We start from the raw sequence: 23244 nt of genomic DNA, 5'->3' as shown, positions 1-23244 counted from the left end.
AAGCCCATGATCAGGAAGTTCTAAACAAAACCTCCTCATTATCTACAAACCTAAAAGCAAGATTGGGCAAAACTTGTACATCTACTCTCCTGCACAAGCTTGGAACAAACTCCCACTTCACAGCAAGAATATTAATCACCCAGACATGCTCCTGGCTCCCTCAGTCCATCTTCTCACCTCTCCCCTCTCTTCCTCTCATGCCCACTCTCACCTTGAAATTCAACTACCTTCTTCTTCTTAACTAACAAGAACTACATCTCCCACTCTCTGGTCTCTTCTCTTCTAACTGTATATTCCTCCAATCCTACTACTGTAAGATTTCTCCTTCTATCTGAACTCTAGCTACAACTTTGGGTACTGTTAGACTTATGTAATTGTATATGCACCACTCTAAGTGTCATGGCATATGCTAGTATATAATTTCTGATGTATAAATGTATTTACTCGAGTCTATATTATCTTACCGAAGACGCATTACATCTAATGCACCTTCATTAACCCCTAAAGAATGAACCATCAGTTACGCGAACAGATGTTTCAGCGATGTTTTTCCTAGGGTAAAAAAATCACTGATCAGGCCAGAAACAAAACATCACTACAAACACATAAAAGTGGGGGGCTTCACCCGCCATGCCCCCTACACCCCCCTAATTTTTTCCCCTATACCCCCCTAACTAAACATTCCAACTCAGAGATTGCACTACGGTGGGGAGAGAGACAAATTCACGCTGATGGGTAAACAAGTTTTTTCCTTAGGAAAAAAAATCACTGAATCAACCATTCGTGTAACTGGTGGTTCATTCTTTAGGGGTCGATGAAGACTCATTCCCTGAAATGCGTCTTCGATGAGATAATATAGACCCATTTACTCCTGTACATATCTTTGCTACATGCATGCATTTATTTTGTTTTTGCTACTCTACCACTCGTAGTGCCGTGGTTTATACTTGTATATAACTTCTGATGTACAATTGTTTACACTTTGGATTTCTTATACTATACATGTGCACACTTTTGCGTTTATTATACAACCTACTTCCTTTTGTTTATATAATTTGGATTTATTATACTATCTGTCTGTTTTACTTGTGGAGCTTTACACCCCGGCCTCTACTGAAAAAGGGCTTTTGCTCAGTCGGACCAACCCAGTCAACAAATGTCAAATAAATAAATTTATTCTAGCCCTTAGAGTACTAGAATGGGATTTGTTAACCACCCTCAGTATGCAGTCATCAACATAGTTGATTAGCCACAGTCAATTGATAGCAGCTTTTGTGCAGTAGAAGTATATAATGAGTTCCTTGTTAACAGCAAACTGTTGTTGATCTTAATGGCACAGATTCTGTCAAACAGCCAATAAACTGTCTTAGTTTTCTGAATTTCAAGTGTGCTTACAGAAATATCAATATAATTGTTTTGGATATTAATAGTTTCCTTGACTTCAGTATGAAAAAATGTTTGGAGGGTCATAGGATGATACTAGGCTATTGGCCCGAAGGCCCTTATAAGCTTAGCCAAGAATTTTGGCCATGTTCCCACAAAGTCAGCACCTGTTCTCCCTGTCCAGCAGGGACACAGGTGGGATCCCAGGGGTGTATTTTCTGTTTCCCATCCAGTCATCCAGGTTCCTCTTAAAGAGGGCTAGAGAGATACTATGCTTGACATGGAGAGGGATGGGGGAGTTTTTTGGACAGAAATCTATCCTGCCGACAAGTTTTATTAATGTCACAGACCAGGTTGAGGCCTTGTGTGTGGATTACATGAGTGGAGATTGACTTTCGGATATGCAGCAACTCCATCAAGGCTGAGTCTGAGATGGCCTTGTATGCCAGACACAGGTCACCTCTGAGCTGTCTGCACGAGACTGAGTACAGAGACAGGGATTTTAGCCTATCAGTATAGGGCAGATGTTTGAGACCCTGGATTTTCCTGGTCAGGAACCTCCTCTAATAATTTTATAAAAGCAACTTTTGTTAATAACTACATGCACACCAGTAGTGCACAGGACCATCATATAAAGAAAAATGTTATTAAAAATGGCAATTAGGTTGTCTAGACTCTTTAGACATGGTCTTTCTGAAGGCCGCTGTGGTGCAGCGGTTAGCGTTGTCGCCTCACAGCAAGAGATTCTCTCTTTCGATTCTCGGCTGGAACGCCTTCTGTGTGGAGTCTGCATGTCCTCCCCATGGTCGAGTGATGTTAAGGACATGCAGGTAGGTTCGTGCGTGAATGGGCGTGCCTTCTTTGAAGGCTGGGCATTGGTCTGGCAACTCAGCACTGTAAAAATCTACTGCCAATCATTAGTGGTCGGGAGTTCCGCTGTGGCGACCCCTAACAGGGAAAAGCCAAAAGACTTTTACTTATGGGAAGAAGTTTTACAATTAATTTTATTAATACCATACTACAAAAAGTCAAGATGGGCACCGAAGACAAATATAAACCTATTTTGGATGTTCTTCTAGCACTGGCAACATACAGCAGGCTGTGACTGGTATTTAGAAACCAATCCATGTACATGCTCTCCCAGCAACAAAGAGCACTGATAAAAGTATTAGAAATACTCCAATAACTGCAGTGTTTTATATGGTTACTCAGATATTTTAAAAACATGTGGTGGTAAACTAGCTTCATTAATGAAAAGGGTGACAAACTAAAAACACTACAGGAAAATGGGTATGTTGGATAAAAGTAGAAAACTTACAAGCAGCACAAAAAGAGGTTGGCACATACATACCCATTTGGATAATGCAGATGGCATTGCTACATTTCAGTCTATGCTCACTTTTGGCCACTCAGGCACTGGTATATGAGATAATGGCAGCTTCACTTGTAACACCTAACTACGTATTGTTATTGTGCTTAGTACACAGCATGTGATAGGTTTCACACTGGTAAAAACAAAATGAAGTTAAGTGAGAGAATTGTGAAGCATTTGTTTGGCATCATTACAAAAACAAAATGATTTACTATACAGACACTCCATTTAACAGATTTTTGTTTTTTGTTGTATACATTCTGCAGGAGGGCTTTTCAGTGATAGGTATCAGCAATAAACTGTAGGTTGAAGAACTCACATATCACATTAATTTAAATGCAGGAAATCCCACAGAGCTAAATAGTGTTTTGAAATCATGTCCATTTAACTAATAGGTTAGATTTTTTTATTGGTTATTTCTGCTTCTGTCATGAACACTTCAGTGTTTCTATTTTATCTGAAACATGCTTTGCACCATATGATTGATGTTTCACAAAGGATTGTGTAAATATGCTTTATACCATATGATTGCTGTTTCATAGTAAAGAGAACATGTAAACATACTTGTACCATACGATTCTTATTTCATAGTCACAGGATCACATTATTATTTCTTTATTAATGCGACTTTAGTTCTGATGAAGACTTCTGCAGACAGAAGTACTTAACTAAGGAAAGTCTGGGTTATCAGAAGTGTTCACCAGATTCTCCATTTGGTGTTTTTTGCAAAACTGCCAAAGAGTTTTGTTGAATTTATCTATGTATTTACAATATGTCTTACCAGTAGGCTTTCATTAATGAAGATGTTTTGATAGTGTTTTTAGCAGGTTTATTTGCGTCAGTAAGACAAAAATATTCTAGTACATGTTCCTAAGAATGCCATTTATTAATTCTCAGTCCACTGGCAGAGGACAGAAAGGATGGTTTACTTATGACAGACTTTGGCTATACTCTTTGTTTAAAGATGATGGTAACATGCATATGCAGGGAGAAGAAGATTCTAGGTTTATCAGCATGATATGTATGATATTGTCACCCCTAGCTGGATTTGGTACTGTTTGTTCCAATCCATTTTGAATAAAACAATTAATTAATATTTGTATATATATATATATATATATATATATATATATGTGTGTGTGTGTGTATGTGTATTTAATATTGAATAGATTACTCAGTCAATGAATGTCCTATACCACCACATGGGACCTACATTCTGGTGATAAATTTCTACTAAGCACTACTAAAGCAAGTAATTAATTGGGGTCTCACTATACTCATGTTACATCTCTAAACTCTGGAGCACAATACATTCACAACTAAAAATGATTAAACTCCTAAGCTATAAATTCCATCTCAAACAATACCTTACCCAATCTTGGTCATGCTCATGTTTATCACCAGGTTGAGACCTCTAGTAAAAACATGGGTCTATATTACAACAACAAAATGCAATTTTTGCGAACACCTATACATCGACACCTAATCAGCGAAGCAATTCACTGAATTTAATTAAGGCAAAGACGTAGTTGGCCAGCAACAGAACTTTGCCCTTTTCTCCACTGTAGTGTGATCTTGGAGTTGGTATATATAGTTGGGGGGGGGCAAAGTCCCCACATTGGGGGTGGGGAGGCAAAGCCCCCCACTTAGGTGGTCTAGATTCCCTGGAGATATTGGTACATTGTGGCATGGGCAAGTATTTCCTTGCCCTTATTAAATTCAGCGAACTGCTTCGCTGATTAGGTGTCAATGTATAGGCTTTCCCTGGAATTGTATTTCGGTGACGTAATATAGACCCTAAAGGCACAACTGTGGTGGAGCTTTTCTCCCTGGGCCTCCACTGAAAATGAGCTCTGTCCAGTCAGACTTTCCTGAAAAGCAAAGATAACTAAATAAATAAACAAATAAACAAAAATCACCCATATGACCTGCATTTTCTCTATTTTTATACATTGGAATTTAGCCAGCACTTCTCATACTCTGTAGGGGACAGATATGCATGGTCATATTATACACTTCCCAACACCACAGATATTAATTACTGCATGAACAACTTATAGCCTTGAGTTGTTTTCTTGGCTTCTAGCTTTTAGATCTTTTACAATGATCAAGTCAGCACCACCTATCCCATGCAATCTACAAAAAACAAAAGAAGGTACATCTTAGAATCTGTAATGTGCATTTTGTATGTTGAAATTAGGTTTCATTAATGGTAATGAAATGAACTTTTCCAAGAAGAAAAAAGCATATTGCTGTTCAGTCTTCTGGCATTTAACAAAACCACCTTAACCTCCTTTTTACTTTATTCCGTTGTTTAGTTTTCATTTCATTTATTCTATTCTATTTATTTTAATTTAAAAAAGACTTAATAGAGACACAATTTTAATTACAAGTTCAATCAAAAGAAGCTTTTAAATCTTCAAACATTTAGTAGTTAGAGCATGATGGCATCAAAATTATTTGCATATACAATAACACTGCATAATGATAACTCAAAGTTCACTCTTAGGATAACTAGAGATAGGTTATTTGCTATGCAAATTGTACTGCAGTTATGGAACAAGCTTCCCCATAAACCCTAAGCTTTGGAAGACCTGCCCAGTTTAAATATTTACTTATTTTTTTTAGTTATTTGACATTTGTTTACCAGGATTGTCCGACTGGACACTAGGTGTCCTTTTTCAGCGGAGTCCTGGGGAGAAAAGCTCCACATGTTACGGAATATTTTAATAATGATAGTTAAAAAAGTTTGACAATGCTAACAATAGTTTAGAATTAACAATAGTTCAGAGAGTTTGAGCAGATATCAGAAAATTCAAAGTTCAAAGTAAAAATAGTTAACAAGGTTTAACACTGCTTAACAGTAGCATTAAGAGTTAACAGTGGTCAGCCGTGTTTGTCAAGTTGTTAGCAGAAAATTGTTGTCAAAAACATAGCAGTTAAGAATAGGAACAGTATATATACAATCAACCTAACAGAGATGAGATTGTACTAGATATGTGCACTGTGTTCAATCTGCCCAGGGGTGTAGTATAACATTGTTTCTCTATAAGTCCTTAAATATAATCCAGAAAAATGGACATGCCCTAAAAAATTCAGCCATAGCATGAAGCAGTCTGTTCTTAAATGTTCTGTGACTTGCAACACTGGGTCTTGTGCACTTATTTTTGTTTTCTATTTCCTTGTTAACTGCTAAAACAAAATATTTACAGACATTACTTCTCTTACCAGAATCATAATCGGCATGGCCACTTCATTCAGCATAACCGATATTTCAGATCCCAATATATATTGATAAACATTGTTTATACACTCCATCCCACCCTCTGCTACACATTAATCTGCCTTCACTGCAACCTTCCATTTTTTTATCCTTTCTTCCCCATCTCCTACATCAAATCCAAAAAAAAGACTTATAAATGTAGTAATTCCTGATTACTATTCAGCTCCAGACTGTAACAACTAACTGACCCTTTCTCTATACCATCTCTCTATAGTCCTCACAGGGACATCCATTCCTCAAAGCTTTTATCAGTATACCTTTCACAAAACAAATTTGGCAGCATACCGGGTTAATCATTCTGTATTTGCCAATCTGATGATGCAAATTAAAGTCAGCACCTGTGATATTGGCAACCAGTGGGTTAAACTAGAAGCACTGTAGGGGAGTAGATTGAGGACTAAGAAATAGGAAGGTAGCCCTTCCCTTTTGAGGGGATGGCAGTAGATTTCTTTGCTACCTTTTAGCCTCCTAGTGGAGGCCATAGTGTTTGTAGTAGAAAGCCAAACTATGTAAAGAAGCAGTGTGGGCACATGTGAAACACATGTACACTTTCTACCTTACAGTTTTTTGGGTTTTTTTGTTCCTTATCTGTCCATCATGATACTGGCACAGCAGCTCTGTACCTGGCCGCGTCTACTAGTTATCTTGCTGCCCCCGGACTCCAACTGGTGTTGTTAGCTAAGTACCTGGGGACTAGGCATGTCTGCACTTCCCATCTGGTGGGGTTACTTATGACCTGCCTATTTACCCACTCCCTTGTGGACCAAATGGTGTGCTTGGGGGGGTGGGCATGCAATGGAGATGTGCGGTATGTTGCCCTGCCTCCATAGCAGTTTGGCCATATCTCCACCCTGCTCCCCTCATTAGGCACACCTACCAATGTTTCTTCCGCAGCCTCCACCAGGGAATGACATGGCAGGTGCCAGTAGGTCTACCCACCCACTTGGGATGGTGGATAAGAAAAAGCTCAAAAAGATTCCAGTTTGGTCTAGCCTTGTGATGTGAAAGGATAAAGCCTTTGCTGTATCCCAGGCATCCTAGGTTCACTACTGTCACAAGTGTTGGAGGGATTACATGAGTATGAAAGTGTGGTAGTGAGTGGCTAACATCAGTCTATCCATCCTGGGGAGGAAGGCTGCCTAGGCTTTCTGCAGTAGCAGCATTAAAAGCCAGGCTAGCTCTGCTCTGTAAATGGCATACCAGTTGTTCAGGAGGTTGCTCATGTGCAGAGGTGTACATGAACCTTTCATAAGAAGCAAGGCTGCTGCAAGATGGGATAGAGGTAGGGCAAAATCCCCAGCAGGAGTACAATGCTATGTCAGTACCCACAATCACCTCACTGACCATGGATGTAGATCTGGTTGAACCCAGGGGAGGCTAAGGCAAGTCCAACAGACCCAGTGAGAAGAGTGGACAGCAGCCAATAATCAGCTGAACGAATAGGGAGCAACAAATATCCCAATCTGTCTCTCTCTCACCATTGCCAGATAGAATGTATGCTAAGAATGCTGATATGTAGGAGGTCAGCATGAGAGAGTGCAAAATTCATTAAATACAAATAAGCAAACAAAAATACTGCCCTGTAAATGCACTGTTCAGACTGAATGCATTATTTAATTCACTTAAGTATGTTACTACTGAATGCCAATATCATGGCTTCTTGTCTGAAGCATTTCTTCAGAAGCTCTTTGGTATCTGTTTGCCCGTGGCTCAACTCAGTAGATATACCTACTGCATCCATGAGGTAATTGCAAATTGTCAAAAATGACATATATCATTAAGTCAGAAGATTCCCTTGCTTTATTTAATACAAGAAAAGCAGACTACATTGTGATTGTCTCTCAAAACAAGATATGCAAGCACATTTATACATAGTTAACCGAGGAAAGCCCTCTCTAATCATACCAAATGGTATTGCAAATCCTTATTAGAAAGAAGTTTCTAACTTCTTTTTGGGTGTCATCTTTTCATAACAAGGTACATGTATTTACAGTGCTTTTCAGAACGTTCCATCACCTTCTACATACACTGTATATACTAAAACAGTTAGGGAAACAGTCTCTGGTCACATCAACATGAGCTGTTTCTTTCCTTGACATATCAGCACTTGTTCTGTACAAACTGAAGAATGTCCGTTACTACTCAGCTATCCCGTGTGTCAGTCTGACTTTTAACTGCAGTTACAAAAGTATACAATCAAAATACAAATGTACAAACAACTCTGCCTCTAAACATGTAAAGATTAGAACATCTTACATATCCACCCAAAGGATAGCTGTTACTCAGCCCTGGTGTCTTTTTTATACTGAATAAAACAAGTAAAATTCAAAAGACACATTGGACTTAAATAATTTTGTTAATTAGTCTTTTAAAGACAGAGTATCAAAGGTCAAAAATGTAATTTTAAATGCTAGATGTCAAGTACTATTAAATAGGAAATACACCCCGGGGATCACTTCTGTGTCTCTGCTGGACAGTGACAGAGGAAAATAACTTTCTTGGGTGGCGTAAGCTATGGAACCTTGCTGGCTAGGCTTACGTAGACCCTTGGGCCGATAGCCTAGTACCTACCTATGAACAGGCGGGGGCGTATCCATTATCATCAAGGATATCCACACCTCCAGGTTAGGGGCACAGCACGATGCTTCAGAGATCATCCACGTGCAACTAACAATGGGCAAAACTGCAATTCAAATTGTAGCTTGCTACAGATCACCCACCATGTCCCAGGACCCCCATTCCACATTTCTGGAAACACTGGGAAACATAAAGGTCCTACCAAACACCCTAATATTGGGTGATTTCAATTACCCAAACATTAACTGGGAGAACTACTAAAGTACTAACTCCCTTGCCCAACATTTCCAAGAATTTATAAACTCAAACACCCTGGTTCAACTGGTCAACACACCCACCAGAGGTGACAACATATTGGACCTGGTCATCTTTATCATGGGCGACCGCTGTTCCACACCGGAGGTTAACCCCTAGCTGGTTAGATCTGACCATAAACAAATCACTTTGGATATCCACATTCCGCCCCCATCCCCGGACAAAAAAAACACAGTGAAAAACTTTTCAAAAGCAAACTTCACGTTACTTAAGACCGAGGTGGAAAGTTTTAAAGCCCCCATGCTGAAGGATAACACTGTCCAAGCTGCAAAATCCTTCACTAATGCATTCTACAGGCACCTACAAGAATGCATGGATCATGCCATCCCAAGCAAAACCAAGACTCACTCCTCCAAGAAAAGGAAACCAGTCTGGTGGACTCCTGCCATAAACAAGCTGCACAATAGGAGGACGAAACTAGTACAGAAAAGAGTAAAATCCCAAGAAGGGAAGACATCCCTGATCAGTATCAGCAAGAAACTTCGATCCCTCATAAAATCATCCAAGGCGAGCTTTGAAAGAAAAATTGCCAAGTACTCCAAAGATAACCACAAGGCATTCTTTAGCTATGTCAAGAATCTAAGTGGCAGTGCTCAGATCTGCTCATATTTAGTGCAGAATGACATAAAATACACTGAACCAACCGATATCGCCAATATCCTGGCAGACAAGTTCAGCGCTTCACCCCCCCCTCACCCCCAAGAGGGCCCATAACCATACCAGAAGAATGTAGAGTCCCTGAAATCACAGACACTCAGGTTAAAACAGCCCTCTCCAAAGCCAAAAACACAGCATCAATGGGACCGGACAGTGTCCCAGGCTGCGTCCTACACGAGCTCAAAGATGAACTAACCCCTCACCTAAACACACTGTTCAAACTCAGCCTCTCCACAGGCTACGTACCCATAGAGTGGCGCACAGCAGCAGTTATTCCACTTCACAAAGGTGGAGCCACAACAGACCCCCGGGAACTATCACCCTATAAGCCTGACTAGCTTGGTCTGCAAGGCTATGGAGCGCATCATCATGGAACTCTTTAACAGAGACATTGGGAACCTCCAAACACTGGACCCTACCCAGTTCGGCTTTGTTAAGGGCAGATCATGCCTCCTAAACCTGGTGGACTTCTTTGAGACAGTTACAAAGGCTATAGATGAGAGAAAAGTGGTACGCACAGCCTACCTAGACCTCGCAAAGGCCTTTGACACCATTCCCCATTCTGGTGTTATAGACAAGCTCACCAGCCTGAACAAAAATCCCTACATCACAAGATGGGTTGCCAACTGGCTCATGGACAGAATGCACATGGTGAGAGTTGCGGGAGCTAGGTCCAACTCTAAATCAGTTATAAGTGGAGTTCCCCAGGGCTCAGTCCTAGGACCACTCCTGTTCAGCATATACTTCCCAGAGGTATAGGCAAGCACAGGAGGACTATGGCTGACCAAGTTTGCAGACGACTGCAAACTAGGGGCTATAACTGACTCTCCGGCTGACACAGACATCCTCCAAAAGGGTCTCACTGAGACGGATACCTGGTGTCAAAATCATGGCCTCAAGCTAAATGCCAAAAAGTGCATAGTCATCCCCTTTGGAAAAAACAAAATACCCACAAACTGCTACATAGGTGGTAGTCCCCTAAATACGGAAGATGTGCTAAGGGATCTGGGGACTCAAGTAAACAGTAATCTCACCTTTGGTCATGACATTGCCAAAGTGGTTAGAAAATCCTTCTACGTGGCCCACCTAATCACAAAAGGGTTCGCATCCAGATCAAAAGCGGTCATTGTGCCCCTCTACTCATCACTCATCAGACCCATCATAGAGTACAACGCCCCATTTGGGATGTACCTTACAAGACACCTGCAACAGCTGGAAAGATCTCAAAAGTACCTCACCAAGAGGATCACTGGCCTCAAACAGATTCCCTATGCAGCTCGACTGAAGAAATTACAGCTGTACTCGGTTCCATACCGCCTACTCAGAGGTGATCTCTGCCTGACATACAAGACCATGTCCAACCCGGAATTAATGGACATGCTCCACCTAAAGAAAACCTTATCCCCATGAGCCACACACTCTAGGGATCTCAACCTCACCACAACAATAAATAGGACATGCTGGAGGGATAGATTCCTGTCCCAGAGACTTCCCATGCTTTGGAACAAGATCCCAATCTACATTAGGCAGAGCACCTTGCTAACATTCTTCAAAAGAAATCTTGACGAGCGGATGGGAAACAGAAAGTTTATCTCGGGGATCAATTCAGTGGCCCTGCTGGACAGAGGCACAGGGAACTAATTTAAGGGGGTGGCGAAAGCCAACACATTCTGGCTAGGCTTATAAATACCTTCAGGCAGATAGCCTAGTACCTACCTATGAACCTTTTGTAACACAAATTAACATTTTTAATTAAATATTTTGTTGTTTAGACATATTTGTCAGAGATCAGATCTTATTGCTCAGACTTGTACTAACTTGTCAATAACTCTCGCACATTTACATAAGCAGTTCCAAACACAAACACACTTACCTTAACCCTAATCCTACCCCCCCCAAAAAAACAAAACAAAAGTAAACAGCTAAAAACACACACGTAACTCAACCATACATCTAACGCAAAATAAAAAAAAGTAAACACTTTCATACATATGCACTTACCTTAACCCGCACCCTAACCCTAAGGTCAATAACTGTTGCACAATTACGCTCGGGAGCTATACCGGACAAGGGACCACACTACACTCCAGAACAGGCAAAGCAACAAAGCGGTCAAGCGACTTCTTTCCCAGGGAAAGAGTTCACTGAACAGCCGCTTCGCTGTTTTGCCTGTTCACCCTACATGTGTCTACGAAAACGCATTCGACAAAATGCGTTTTTATCATTCTAATATGAACCCAGTAATACATACCATTAAGTAACTTTTACAACTTTTTACAGGTAATTATATAACTTTTTATGATAAGCATATCACAATAAATTTGTCACTTTACTTTTTAAGTTGAAGCCCAAATAGTATCAGATGAGATTTGATTCTGTAAAATCTGTGTTTGATCATATGCAATGCTGTGCACACTATGGAAGACATCTGGTAATGTCCAAAACTAAACAGATAATACTGAGCATTTAAAATTGCTGTGTTTTTTGTTGGTAAAACTTTAATAAAATTGTTTTGCTTTGGGAATTCTGCAAGGTTACTGCAACCACGGACACCCTCATTTTTAGTGAAAAACCCATTAAATCTATTTTAACGAATAATTAAATCTCTGTCAGTACTGCTATAAAATAAAATTCTGACTAATAAAAGTATCCTATATTTATTTGGGTGACTATCTCTTTAGATAAGGAGGCAGAAAAATATTATTGTGTAACTCATAACTTTGCTAATACATTATACTTAACTTTACAAATAATCTTAAACTAATCAAAAAAACTACAGAAGCACAGCCTCCAAACTTTAATAAAACAAAAACATCCAGTAAGTGCTTTCTTCAAGTTAAAGACTTCTTCAGACAAATAATCTTACTTTTTATCTCGTGGTCTCTAAATGTTAGTAGAAAGCAACTCTACAAGCTTCCTCATGCTTAAATGTACATACAACTAGGCCTAATTTGTGGCTAAAAACTGAACAATATGCATACGCTCACTGCCTTCTTACTTATTTGTGGTCAGATGTCTCCAATTCCATTTTAACTTACCTTTTTTGTTCTGTACTTGGATAAACATTTCCCAATAAGTTTTTCTTCATATCACTAAGCTAGTAACTAAAACTGATTTTGTAGCTTCCCCCCTCAAAAGAATTTGGGAAAAAAATCATTATAAAATACTTATATTTAAACTTGTCTTAAAGAAATATAATACTTTGATGTCCCTTGTAATTTTAGGAGAATAATTCTTGCATGAAAAAAATCACAAATATGTTCATGTATTTTGCATATAATGGTTGTAAAATTATGTGCAAAATGATCTAGTTGTGATCATACTGTACTAATTAAAAATAGTAATACTTTTATTCATTAAAAATAAAGAAGGAATTAACAACACATATCATATACCACCTTCTCTAAGAAGGAAAATTCTATAAGATCATCCATAAATTTATTAATATTAAAATTCCATGTGAAACCAGTTAACACATTTTATGAACTGTCTAATGAACATATCAAATCTTGTCTGCAACTTTTGTGACACGTGACATTTTTTAAATAAAATGTTACTGTTTGAGTATTACCATGTTGTACAAGGCAATCAAGTCTTTGTGTGTCACACTAATAATAATCAACAAAACATGACAAACTAAAAGTTAGACTGGGAAATCCTAAAAGTAAAGAAATTGTACAGTACAAAAATGACAGAATGCCTCATTTTTTATTGTTTATTTGTTTGTATATATGTAAAAAATATTCTGTAATTTCTGATAGCACTACAATGTAAGAGCTTGGCCTAGTGTACCTGTTAAGAGCTTACTTTTCACTAAAAATTGCAAAAATAAGAAAAAATGGCCTATGTTTTTCTTAGTGACAGCAAGTCTGACATAAATTTGCTAGATTTTACTTACTTTTACTGTCATTTAGGAGCAATACTATAGTCACAGTTTGACTGCATGCCATTATGTTCTTATTAGATTAGAAGCAAGTTTCATCAGAATAAAGTGGACTTAATCAGAGTAGTACAACAGCTTCCAAGGCTTTTTGACAAATTTTTCTTTTTGATAAATCACACAGAGTTAAAAAAAGTTGTAGTACCCTTTCCAGTCCAGGTGAACATGAAAAACGTCCACATTAGTTTATCTGCAAAGACACAGCTACTGAAAAATCTGACAAAATACTAAATAAGTCTGCTACTACTGTGTTGTGTATTTTTTTTCACTTGGAACATGTCTCAGACTAACATTCTGTTTATCTTCATTCTGAACAAAGATTGGGTTAAACTTTACTTTTTGTTAATTAGATACACAGAGGCATCCGCACCCATACAAGACATGGCGGGCAACGGAAACTATTATCACCATAAGTACCCAAGTCTCTGACAACTGCATCAGATTTAACTGCAACATTATCTACATGGTAAATGGTAGTAAGGACAGAGTTACAAAAAGAAACTATGCAGTCTTTCTTGGTATTGAGGGTAAGCCCATGATTAACATTTGCTTGCTGTTACCTTTTATGTGGTTCTGTAAATATGCACTTTTGTTTTTTTACTTCATCTCTTGAACTGCTATTTCTGTTGATACTTAACTGCAGTTTCTAGAACAGTATTTAAACTTATGATGAAAGACTTGACACCTTTTGTATGCTAATACAAAATGTGGATTTATCAGCTCCAATACTGAATGTATTAGAAGCTTATCATGCCATCTGACAAGTGTGATAGTGGAAATGACTTTATTACTTCAATTAACGTTTTCTGATATTGTTCTGTTTGTAGCATATCAGATCGCATTAAGATTACTTGCTTTAGTGCACATTTTTTAGAAGTGCTTTCCATGCACAAAACAGTTTATGAACACTAATATGCGGAAGCAAACTGTATCACAGCATGTTGACGTCATACAATGCAGAGGCAGTGACAGAGTTATCATCTGCAGTCTGACTTTTTGAAGTGTCACCAGATTTGGGTTCCATCACTCTTGTCATTTTTCTGCTGTCTTGATTTAAACTGGCTAGGCTGGTCATTTTATACAATGGCTGGTTGGGCATGGGTTTATATTGAATCACCGGATGCTTAGAAAAGCGAATGCTGATTCATCGACCCCATGTAAGCAAAAGCTTACAATCTCGAACACTCAGAAGAGCGATTTTATTTCCCTGGGAAAAAAACTGCTGTTCCGAGAAACACACACAAAACACAAGCACACCACAAACTATTTCTAATGAGGGGGGCTTCACCTCCCCCACACTCTCACTCCCCTACTTAAATATACCAACTCCGAGACCGCACGACAGTAACGAAGAAGACAAAATACCAAAGGCGACCAAGCGATTACTTTCCCAGGGAAAGAATTTGCTTATATGCCGCTTCGATATTTTGCCATTTTGCGCTATAAAGTTCTATCAAGACGTCTTTGATCAGCTAATAGGAAACCATTGGGCATTTGTGAAAAAAATGTGGCTGGCTTTGTCATTGCAAAAATAAAAGTCATCTTTAAGTAAAAACATTCTAGTGCTTTGTTAAATACAAACAAATCAAGCTACATTGAGATTTTCTCTGAAAGCAGGACATGCATGCAGGTTTTATACATAATTAACTAAAGACAGCCTCATCTAATCATAGTAAATGGTATTGTAAATGCTTATCAAAAACGTCTAATTTTTTTTTTTTTGGGGGGGGTCATCTTTTCATATCCAGTCATGTACAATCATGCTGTTCCAGCTTTCTAAAACTTATCAGTCCTTTCTATGCAGATTGTATGTGCTAAAGCAGTTAGGAAAACATTCTCTGATCACATGTATATGAACTGTTTCTTTTCTCTGCTCTTGACATATCAGTACTTGTTGTGTACAAGCAGAAGAAGGACTATTCTTGCCCAGTCATCCTGTGTGTCCGTCTGACTTGTAACTACAGTAACATAAGTGAACATTAAAAATACAAATGCATTCTCTAACAGTCATTACAGGAAACATGATCTACTCCTCTAAGACGTACTCTCCCAGTATAACCTGGATGCTCCTCTTGTGGCTGGTATGGCTGAAATGTTTTACTTCTTATCTGTTGTGCTACATTTGCTCCTCTTTGTGTCTTTCCACTTCTGCCTTCTTCTCTACCTCTTTACTCAAGTAAAAAAAATATACTATTCTGTGCTTTCTATTCCTCGTCACATAACCCTTGCATAACCATTTTAGTGTACAGAAAATCACACGTTTTTACCTTTGCATCTCAGACTGAGTATTCATCTCCATTCTTGAGAAGGCATCCATTCTTTTGCTAAGTCGTGCTTTCAGAAAAGAGTGAAAAATATATGACTCCAGCACCTGAGAAATTACATTAACAAAATATTACAAACATAAATATTTGCAACATATACATACAAGTTCTATCTTGGTAGGAAGAAATTTCACAATGCAAATACATGTTGAAACATTATGTTACAGTTTTCTTGAATTATTTAATTTAAGGCAAGCAGACTGTTGTGCATAATGTAGTCATTTTATTGGCCTAGGCAGTCAAAGTGAACAGATTTGAGAACTTTCCAAGATGGCCACACAACAGCTTAAATTCAGCTCTCTCAGTCTGAAATAAATAAAATGAAAAACAAGGGCTAGGAACTATTGTCACTTTTAGTAAATTCAGTTACTGGCTAGTAAGCACACTGCCTGGATCCCAGCAAAGAATTAAACTAAGAAAACCTGAAAGAAAATCAATTAGGAAAGGTGAAGAAAAAACAGTGACTGGAAAAAATTCTGCAGCTGTTCAACAAAATGCAGTTCAAGCTTGAGCTTTGATGTAAGACATGACTTCCAGTAATCTAGAAGAAAAAAATAAGTCAAATGTACTCAGAGCTTATTAAAATTAACAAAACACTGAATGAGTATATCAACTCAAAATGGAATAAGCTGTAAACACATATTCAGATGAGCTAAAACTGCAAAAATCGAGTTCAAAATGAAGTAAAGGTGTTGGTTGATACAGACAGCAGGACGGTGGCCATGGAAGTCAGAATCCATTAAGGAGTGTGTAACAACTCACCTGCCGAAACAACTAGCTCTGAAAATGGATGGCGCTGGAGCGTCAGGCACATACCTGGCCATCACCAGCAGTGGGAGCCTGGGGAGTTACACCGTGACAAGTAGGAGGGCTGCCGCAGTGGCACTGAAGCCCAGGGCGAGGGCCTGGGTGGGGCCGCCATGGGTGCAGATCTTGTTGGTAGGAACAAATATTCAAACAGTATAACTAAGGAAGTTATTTTTGGAGCTGGGATACAGGATCTGAATTGCCTAGACACAGTAAGGTTTTATTACGTTTAATTCTGGAGGCTGCTAAAAAAGCAATTACTAGAAAATGGAAATGAGAATCAAAGTGTAAACCAGCCATACTTAGAGTGAGTACTGTAACAGAGACAAAAGAACGGGAAGTGGGATCTTTAGAAACGAGTACTGTAACAGAGACAAAATAACGGGAAGTGGGATCTTTAGAAACGAGTACTGTAACAGAGACAAAAGAACGGGAAGTGGGATCTTTAGAAACGAGTACTGTAACAGACACAAAAGAACGGGAAGTGGGATCTTTAGAAACGAGTACTGTAACAGAGACAAAAGAACGGGAAGTGGGATCTTTAGAAACGAGTACTGTAACAGAGACAAAAGAACGGGAAGTGGGATCTTTAGAAACGAGTACTGTAACAGAGACAAAAGAATGGGAAGTGGGATCTTTAGAAACGAGTACTGTAACAGAGACAAAAGAACGGGAAGTGGGATCTTTAGAAACAGGCACGAGTAAGTCACAGACAAAAATGGAACTTGTGGGAACACATGCAGAAAATGTTTTGAAGGAGGAAAGATGTTTAAGAGAAAGCAGGAATTGAGCTATTTATATAATGTTGGTGGGATCATACTGCATAGAGTAATATGTGATGTATAATGTTTGTAAATGTGAACTTGTTAATATGGCTTGATTACTTTTCTATAAATATAAGTTTGTGTGTGTTACAAGTGATAATTCAATAAAGATATTAAAAAAAAGTAAACAAGTTTTAAAATTCACAAATTAAGCTCTACCTTTCCAGCTTACCATTATGTAGCTTGTAAGTATGACTCACTGGTAAACATGAATGCTAAAGGTCCTTAATTTGTGTGTTTTTTTTGTCTTAAAAACATATTTAAGACATTAAAAGATGGTATTATGTTTAAGACATTAACAAATATTACTAAAAGGAATACTGATCTAATATGAATGTATCAGGAAAGTTTGTTACTTTTTTTTCAATTTTATTGCTGTTTAAAGACTCTTGTAATTCAGTTTCAAGATTCATTGAAATAGATTTGATTAGTTCCAGCTTCCATTACTCAGAGTCACCAGTTAGCAAATGGGTGAGGGATGATTTGCATGAAATTTGATATAATACAGGCAACAATAATCACCTAAGAAAGATGTACTATTTCTTTATGGAAGACAGGCCCTCTCAACCCAATATGGGGGCAGCATTCATCATAACCCTGAAAGTCCACAACAAATAAACCCGTTTTACTCATATTGCTCTAGACAGTCTTTTTGGATCCTACATTCATACTAGATCAGTTGATCTAATAATATCTTCAGAACACAAAAAAAGAAATTATGTCTTACCATAACATTCCATCTGTGTTGTCATTCTTCACTAATCCTTGATTATGGGCTCGGTTCTGAGCCTTTCTACCAACTCAGCCGTTTACTGCAGCTCCCACCTTCCAAACTCTTGAGTTAAACTCTACCCATAATGCTCCTCTCTCTGCCTAAAATAGTGGCAGACAGATAGTAGATAATGAGAAGAGACCAAATCTGCGTCCCTATTATGAAGACAGTCTTGGGAGTATTCGATCCACTAAGAGTCTCATGCCGGGGGAAGGAGGGGGGGAATGTCAAGGATTAGTGAAGATCGTCAACACAGATAGAACGTTATGGTAAGACATAACTTATTTATCTGATGTTGTCAATCTTCACTTAATCCTTGACTGTGGGACAGAGTACCTAGCTACCTGAATCTTGGTAGGTCTCACGGAAGAATATTCCTAAGCACCATCAAACCGAATGATGCACGTCCCCTAGAGACCTGGTTCAATTTGCAATGAGTGATAAAGGTATGAGGAGAAGACCATGTGACTGCTGCACAAATGTCATCCAAAGAACTCTGGCATGAAAAACTGCAGAAGCTTCCACAGCTCTAGTTGAGTGGGCTTTCACTGGGTGTGGAAAGTGAAGCCCCTCTGAATGATAGATAAAAGTGATACAGTCTCTGAGCCATTTAGCTAAGGTAACCTTGGTAATTCGGTTACCTAAAGAAAGTAGGGAAAAGGCAACAAATAATTAGTTAGATTCCCTGAAATCCCTTGTTCTGTGAAGATAAAAAAAGAATTGCCTATAAACATCTAATAAATGTAGACAATACTCTTCTTTATTGGAGAAATTAGGGAAAAAGACCAGTAGTTGCAATGTTTGATTGATATTGGATTATAAAACTTCCTTTGGCAAGAAGGAAGGATTAGTCCTGAGGGAGACCCTGTCTTTGTGAAATATTATGTAGGGGGGTTTGCAGGACAAGGCTTGAATTTCAGATACTCTTCTTGCAGAAGTGATAGCTACTAAAAATAAGGTTTTCCAGGTCAGACAATTTAAGTCACATGTAGCTGATGGTTCAAAGGGGAAAAGAGTAAGAGATTGTAGAACTGGGTTTAAATCCCATGAAGCAATGGGCTCTTTAAATGGAGGTCTCAAGATTAGGATTCCCTTCAAAAAGACTTTATAAAGTATGTGACATAAGTGAAGAACCATCAAAACCAGTATGGAAATTAGATATCGCAGCTAGATGGACTCGAATGGTAGAGGCAGAAGAGCCAGTTTGATAAAGATCAGCTAGAAAATCCAATACTTTATGCACGGGTAGTGTATAAGGGTCCAAAGCATTATTAAGAGCTCATCTAGCAAATTTTTCCCATTTACTCTGGTACATTTTCCTAGTAGAAGGCTTGTGATGGGGCAAAATGATTTGATGGATGGGAGAGGAAAGGAAGAATGCCTGGCAATCATGGGAATTGCAGAAGCCATGCAGTGGGCTTGAGATGTTGGGGATTTGGATAAACAATTCCTTCTGGATGAGATGACATATCTGGAGCTGGGTCCAGAATCCAAGGTTTCTGAAGTAGGTGAGGCCAAACAAAGAGAAACCAAACTTGTTGAGGTCAGAATGGGGCAATGAGGATTATTATGTTCTTTGACCTCTTGGCTTTCTTTAGAAACTAAGATATCAGAAAAGTTGGGGGAAAGGCGTATAGGAGACCGGTGGGCCACGATGACTCCCCCAGAGGGGGGATCAGGGCAAAGTAACTGCTGCACTTGCTGTTCAGAGGAGATGCAAACAGATCACAGCAATGTTGGCCCCAGTAACAGAAGATCTTTTCCAACACCAGGGGATTGAGAGACCACTCATGAGGCATCAAAATAGTTCTACTTAGCTTGTCCACTATCACAATAGAGCTCCCTGGAATATGCTTTGCTGTAAGAAAGCAGTTGGAAGAAATCACCCATTACCAAACACTGAGGGCTTCTCGATAAAGTGGGTAAGATTTGGTTCCTCCTTGTTTGTTGATGTACCAGACTACTGACATGTTGTCCATACGGATTGCCACGGTTTATAGGGGAAGGGGATCTTCAAATGCTTGCAGTGCTAAGAGCACCACCCTCAACTCTAGAACATTGATGTGCAAATTAAGCTCCTGTTGGGACCAAGTGCTTTGGACTGTCCTTTCCAGATAATACCGCCCCATCTGGGAAGCATCCATGGTCACTATGGCTTAAGGCTGTGAAAGGATGAAAGGACCGTCCAAAAGTATCTCACTGGGGGTTGGGAGGGTGGCCTAATGGTAAAGGTGTTTGCCTTACAAACACAAGGTACAGGGTTTGAATCTCACAGGGGATAATTGTCTAGGCTTAAAATGGCTCGCAAGGGCAGTTAACCTAGTATGAATCTATGAACCTAATCTATCTATGAATCTATGGACTGGAGCCACCATGACAGGTCTTGTTTGCAGCGACTGGTGATCAAGATGTGATGAGACATCAGCTGATTTATTAAGGACCATTGGGAGGCCAGAAGCCATTGCAGAATTCGCATTTGATATCAAGCTAAGGGAACTACAGTAATTGAGGCTGCCATCGAGCCTAGCACCTGTAGGATTAGTCTGGCTGGAACACTTCTGTTCTGAATAATATGGTTTACTTGTGATCTGATCTTTTGCAGCCTTTCTACTGGGAGTGAAGCAAGTCCTGTAACGGTATTTAACAGAGCTCTGATAAATTCTAGCTGGTATGCAAGTTGCAGATTTCACTTTTCGCAATTTATTGAAATGCCTAAAGAAGTGCAAAGATGCAGGGGGTAATCTCTTCCCATTCTAGTTGATGCCTGGTGGTAGCGGTAAGGAGCTAGGCATCGAGATAAGGAAAAATGTGAAATCCCTGCAGTCTGAGATGAGCTGCTACCACTGCCATGCATTTGGTAAACACCCTGGGGGCTGTGGTGAGACCAAAGGGCAGTGCTCTGAACTGGAAATGACTGGCTCCCAGCCAGAAGCGCAGGAATCTCCTGAATTGTTTGTCCATTTTTATATGGTAATACTCATCCTGAAGATCTATAGAGCATATCCAATCATCTTTTTCCAAGAATAGAAGTATTGACTGTACCGACACCATCCAGAATTTGGCTTGCTGAACTGCCTTGTTGAACTGGCTGAGATCCAAAATGGGTTTCCAGTCCTCTGTCTTTTTGGGCACTAAAAAGAATCTTGAGTAAAACCCGGATCCTCTTTGGTCTGGTGGGACTTTTTGGATAACTCTTTTTTAAAGCAGTTTTTGAATTTCTATGACTGCTGCTGCCCTGTGACTGGGTGGAACCTCCAAGAGTCTTTTTTTGTGTTTTTGGATTTGAGGAAAGGGGGGATAATGTAACCTCTGGAAATGATTCCCTGCACCCATTTGTCTGATGTTATTTGTAGCCAGGCTGATTGGTACACGGATAATCATCCCCTGACTGCCTCCAGAAGAAGGCAATTGGGCCTCCGTTCAGGAGTGCTGACAGGAGTTACCAGAGAAAGTATCTCTGGACCCCTGGTTCAGTGGGCCACATCTGCCTCTAGGACAGCATCTTCCATTGTTACTTCTCCCTCTGACCCGAGGAAAGTCTTTGCCACGAGTCCTGGAAAGGTCCTTGGCACTTTTTGAACCATAGCCTCCCACTTCTTTGGTTCCTGGAGTAGGACCATTGAGGAGTGGAAAAGCATACACCTATGGCAGAAAGAGTTTTCCCATCTTTCTCACATCTACCCAGTGTGTCTTTTACCTTGGATCCAAACAGGGATGATCAAAAGGAGCTTTGATGAATGAAGATTTAAATGGCTCTGCAAAGTCACACAGGTGCAACCAGGTGTGTCTCCTAATGTCTATGCCTGAACCCACTGCTCTTGTCGTCCCTTCGGCTGTGTGGACAATTAGCCTCATGGACGAGTTAGAAATTGCTTTGAAGGTGGCGAGCTGACAGGTAACTTTGTCTCATACCTCTTCAGCTACTTCTCCTGTGGGAGTATCTGACAACTCTTTGATCAGATCTCTCTGTAGGCAGGTTAAGTGCATCATGTAGTTCAAAGACCTGAGAGTGAAGGTCGATGAAGTGTAAACGTGCTTCCTGAATCTATCCATAGTCCTGGTCTCCTTGTTAGGAGAATGGATAGTAGGACTTTCCCCAACAATTCCTTCTTTGTGGTGGTTGCTATCACCATGGCATATACGGGGATCCCCTTAGCCCAATGCTGCTCTTCCTTGGGGGCAGAAAGGATCCAGTAAGGCCTCTTGGGGATCAGTTTGATGGAGTCAGGAATCTTCCATGCTCGCTGCATGATCAATTTAATGAGCTCATCAGCGGGTGGGGAGATCCAAGAGGTAGAGGGTTGGGCAAGAAACGTCTCCATTTAGGCCAACTCCTCTGAGGAAGGCTGGAGGGAAGACCAGCCAACCCTCTATTTCAGGATTTCCAGGATGTCCCCGAAGGCAACTTCATCAGGGGGTGACGTGGGGGAACCTTCCCCCTCATCGAAATTGGTATCCTCAGTAAAGGACTCCTCCAGGGAGTCTTAAGTGCTTCTTCTTGCACTTTTTCTTCTAAGGTACTTCCTCGGGGGGATGTTCAAGGGAAGTATCTGAAGAGGAAATCACTAAGGTGGGTCTTTCCTGAGGCGTTTGTGCCCTCTTTCCCAGGGATGAGGCTGATGGTAGCTCTGGTTGATGGGATGCAGTAATTTGGCCTGACAGGGATGGCAAGGACTGGGAGTCCACAATGGACAAGGCCTTCTCCATGATCCAGAAGGTCAGACCCCACCCATAGAGGGATGGGAGCCCAGAACCAGAATAGACTCCTTCGGAACCATGGTCCCACCCCGCACCAAGGAGGTGGCCCCCGAAGCAGAAGCCTGGGTGAAGCAAACAAAAGCTGAAGCAACGAGGGGCATGGAAGGCTCTGAAGAAAAAAAATGAAGTCGACCCCTAACCCTCAGAACTGGCAATGAAGTTCCGACCCTGGGAGAGCTCCAGTTCTGAAACAAACAGATGAGTTCAAGGCAATTCTCAGTTCTGGAGAAGA

General features: G+C 39.9%; 1 protein-coding gene across 1 annotated transcript in view; it reads right to left on the bottom strand.

Annotated features, from left to right (window-relative positions):
- Window positions 1-23244, bottom strand: part of LOC122798379 (DENN domain-containing protein 3-like) — a 1373701-nt gene that overhangs the window by 813682 nt on the left and 536775 nt on the right. Inside the window, exon 12 of the mRNA XM_044067263.1 lies at window positions 15795-15898. Within this exon, the coding sequence (XP_043923198.1) occupies window positions 15795-15898 (104 nt within the window). The remainder of the gene's footprint in view (window positions 1-15794; window positions 15899-23244) is intronic.

Source organism: Protopterus annectens, chromosome 3.part1, assembly GCF_019279795.1.
Source record: "Protopterus annectens isolate FY-2018-M chromosome 3.part1, PAN1.0, whole genome shotgun sequence".
NCBI classification, from domain to species: domain Eukaryota; kingdom Metazoa; phylum Chordata; order Ceratodontiformes; family Protopteridae; genus Protopterus; species Protopterus annectens.
Note: the sequence above shows the minus strand (reverse complement) of the source record. Positions and strands in the feature narration are given on the sequence as shown.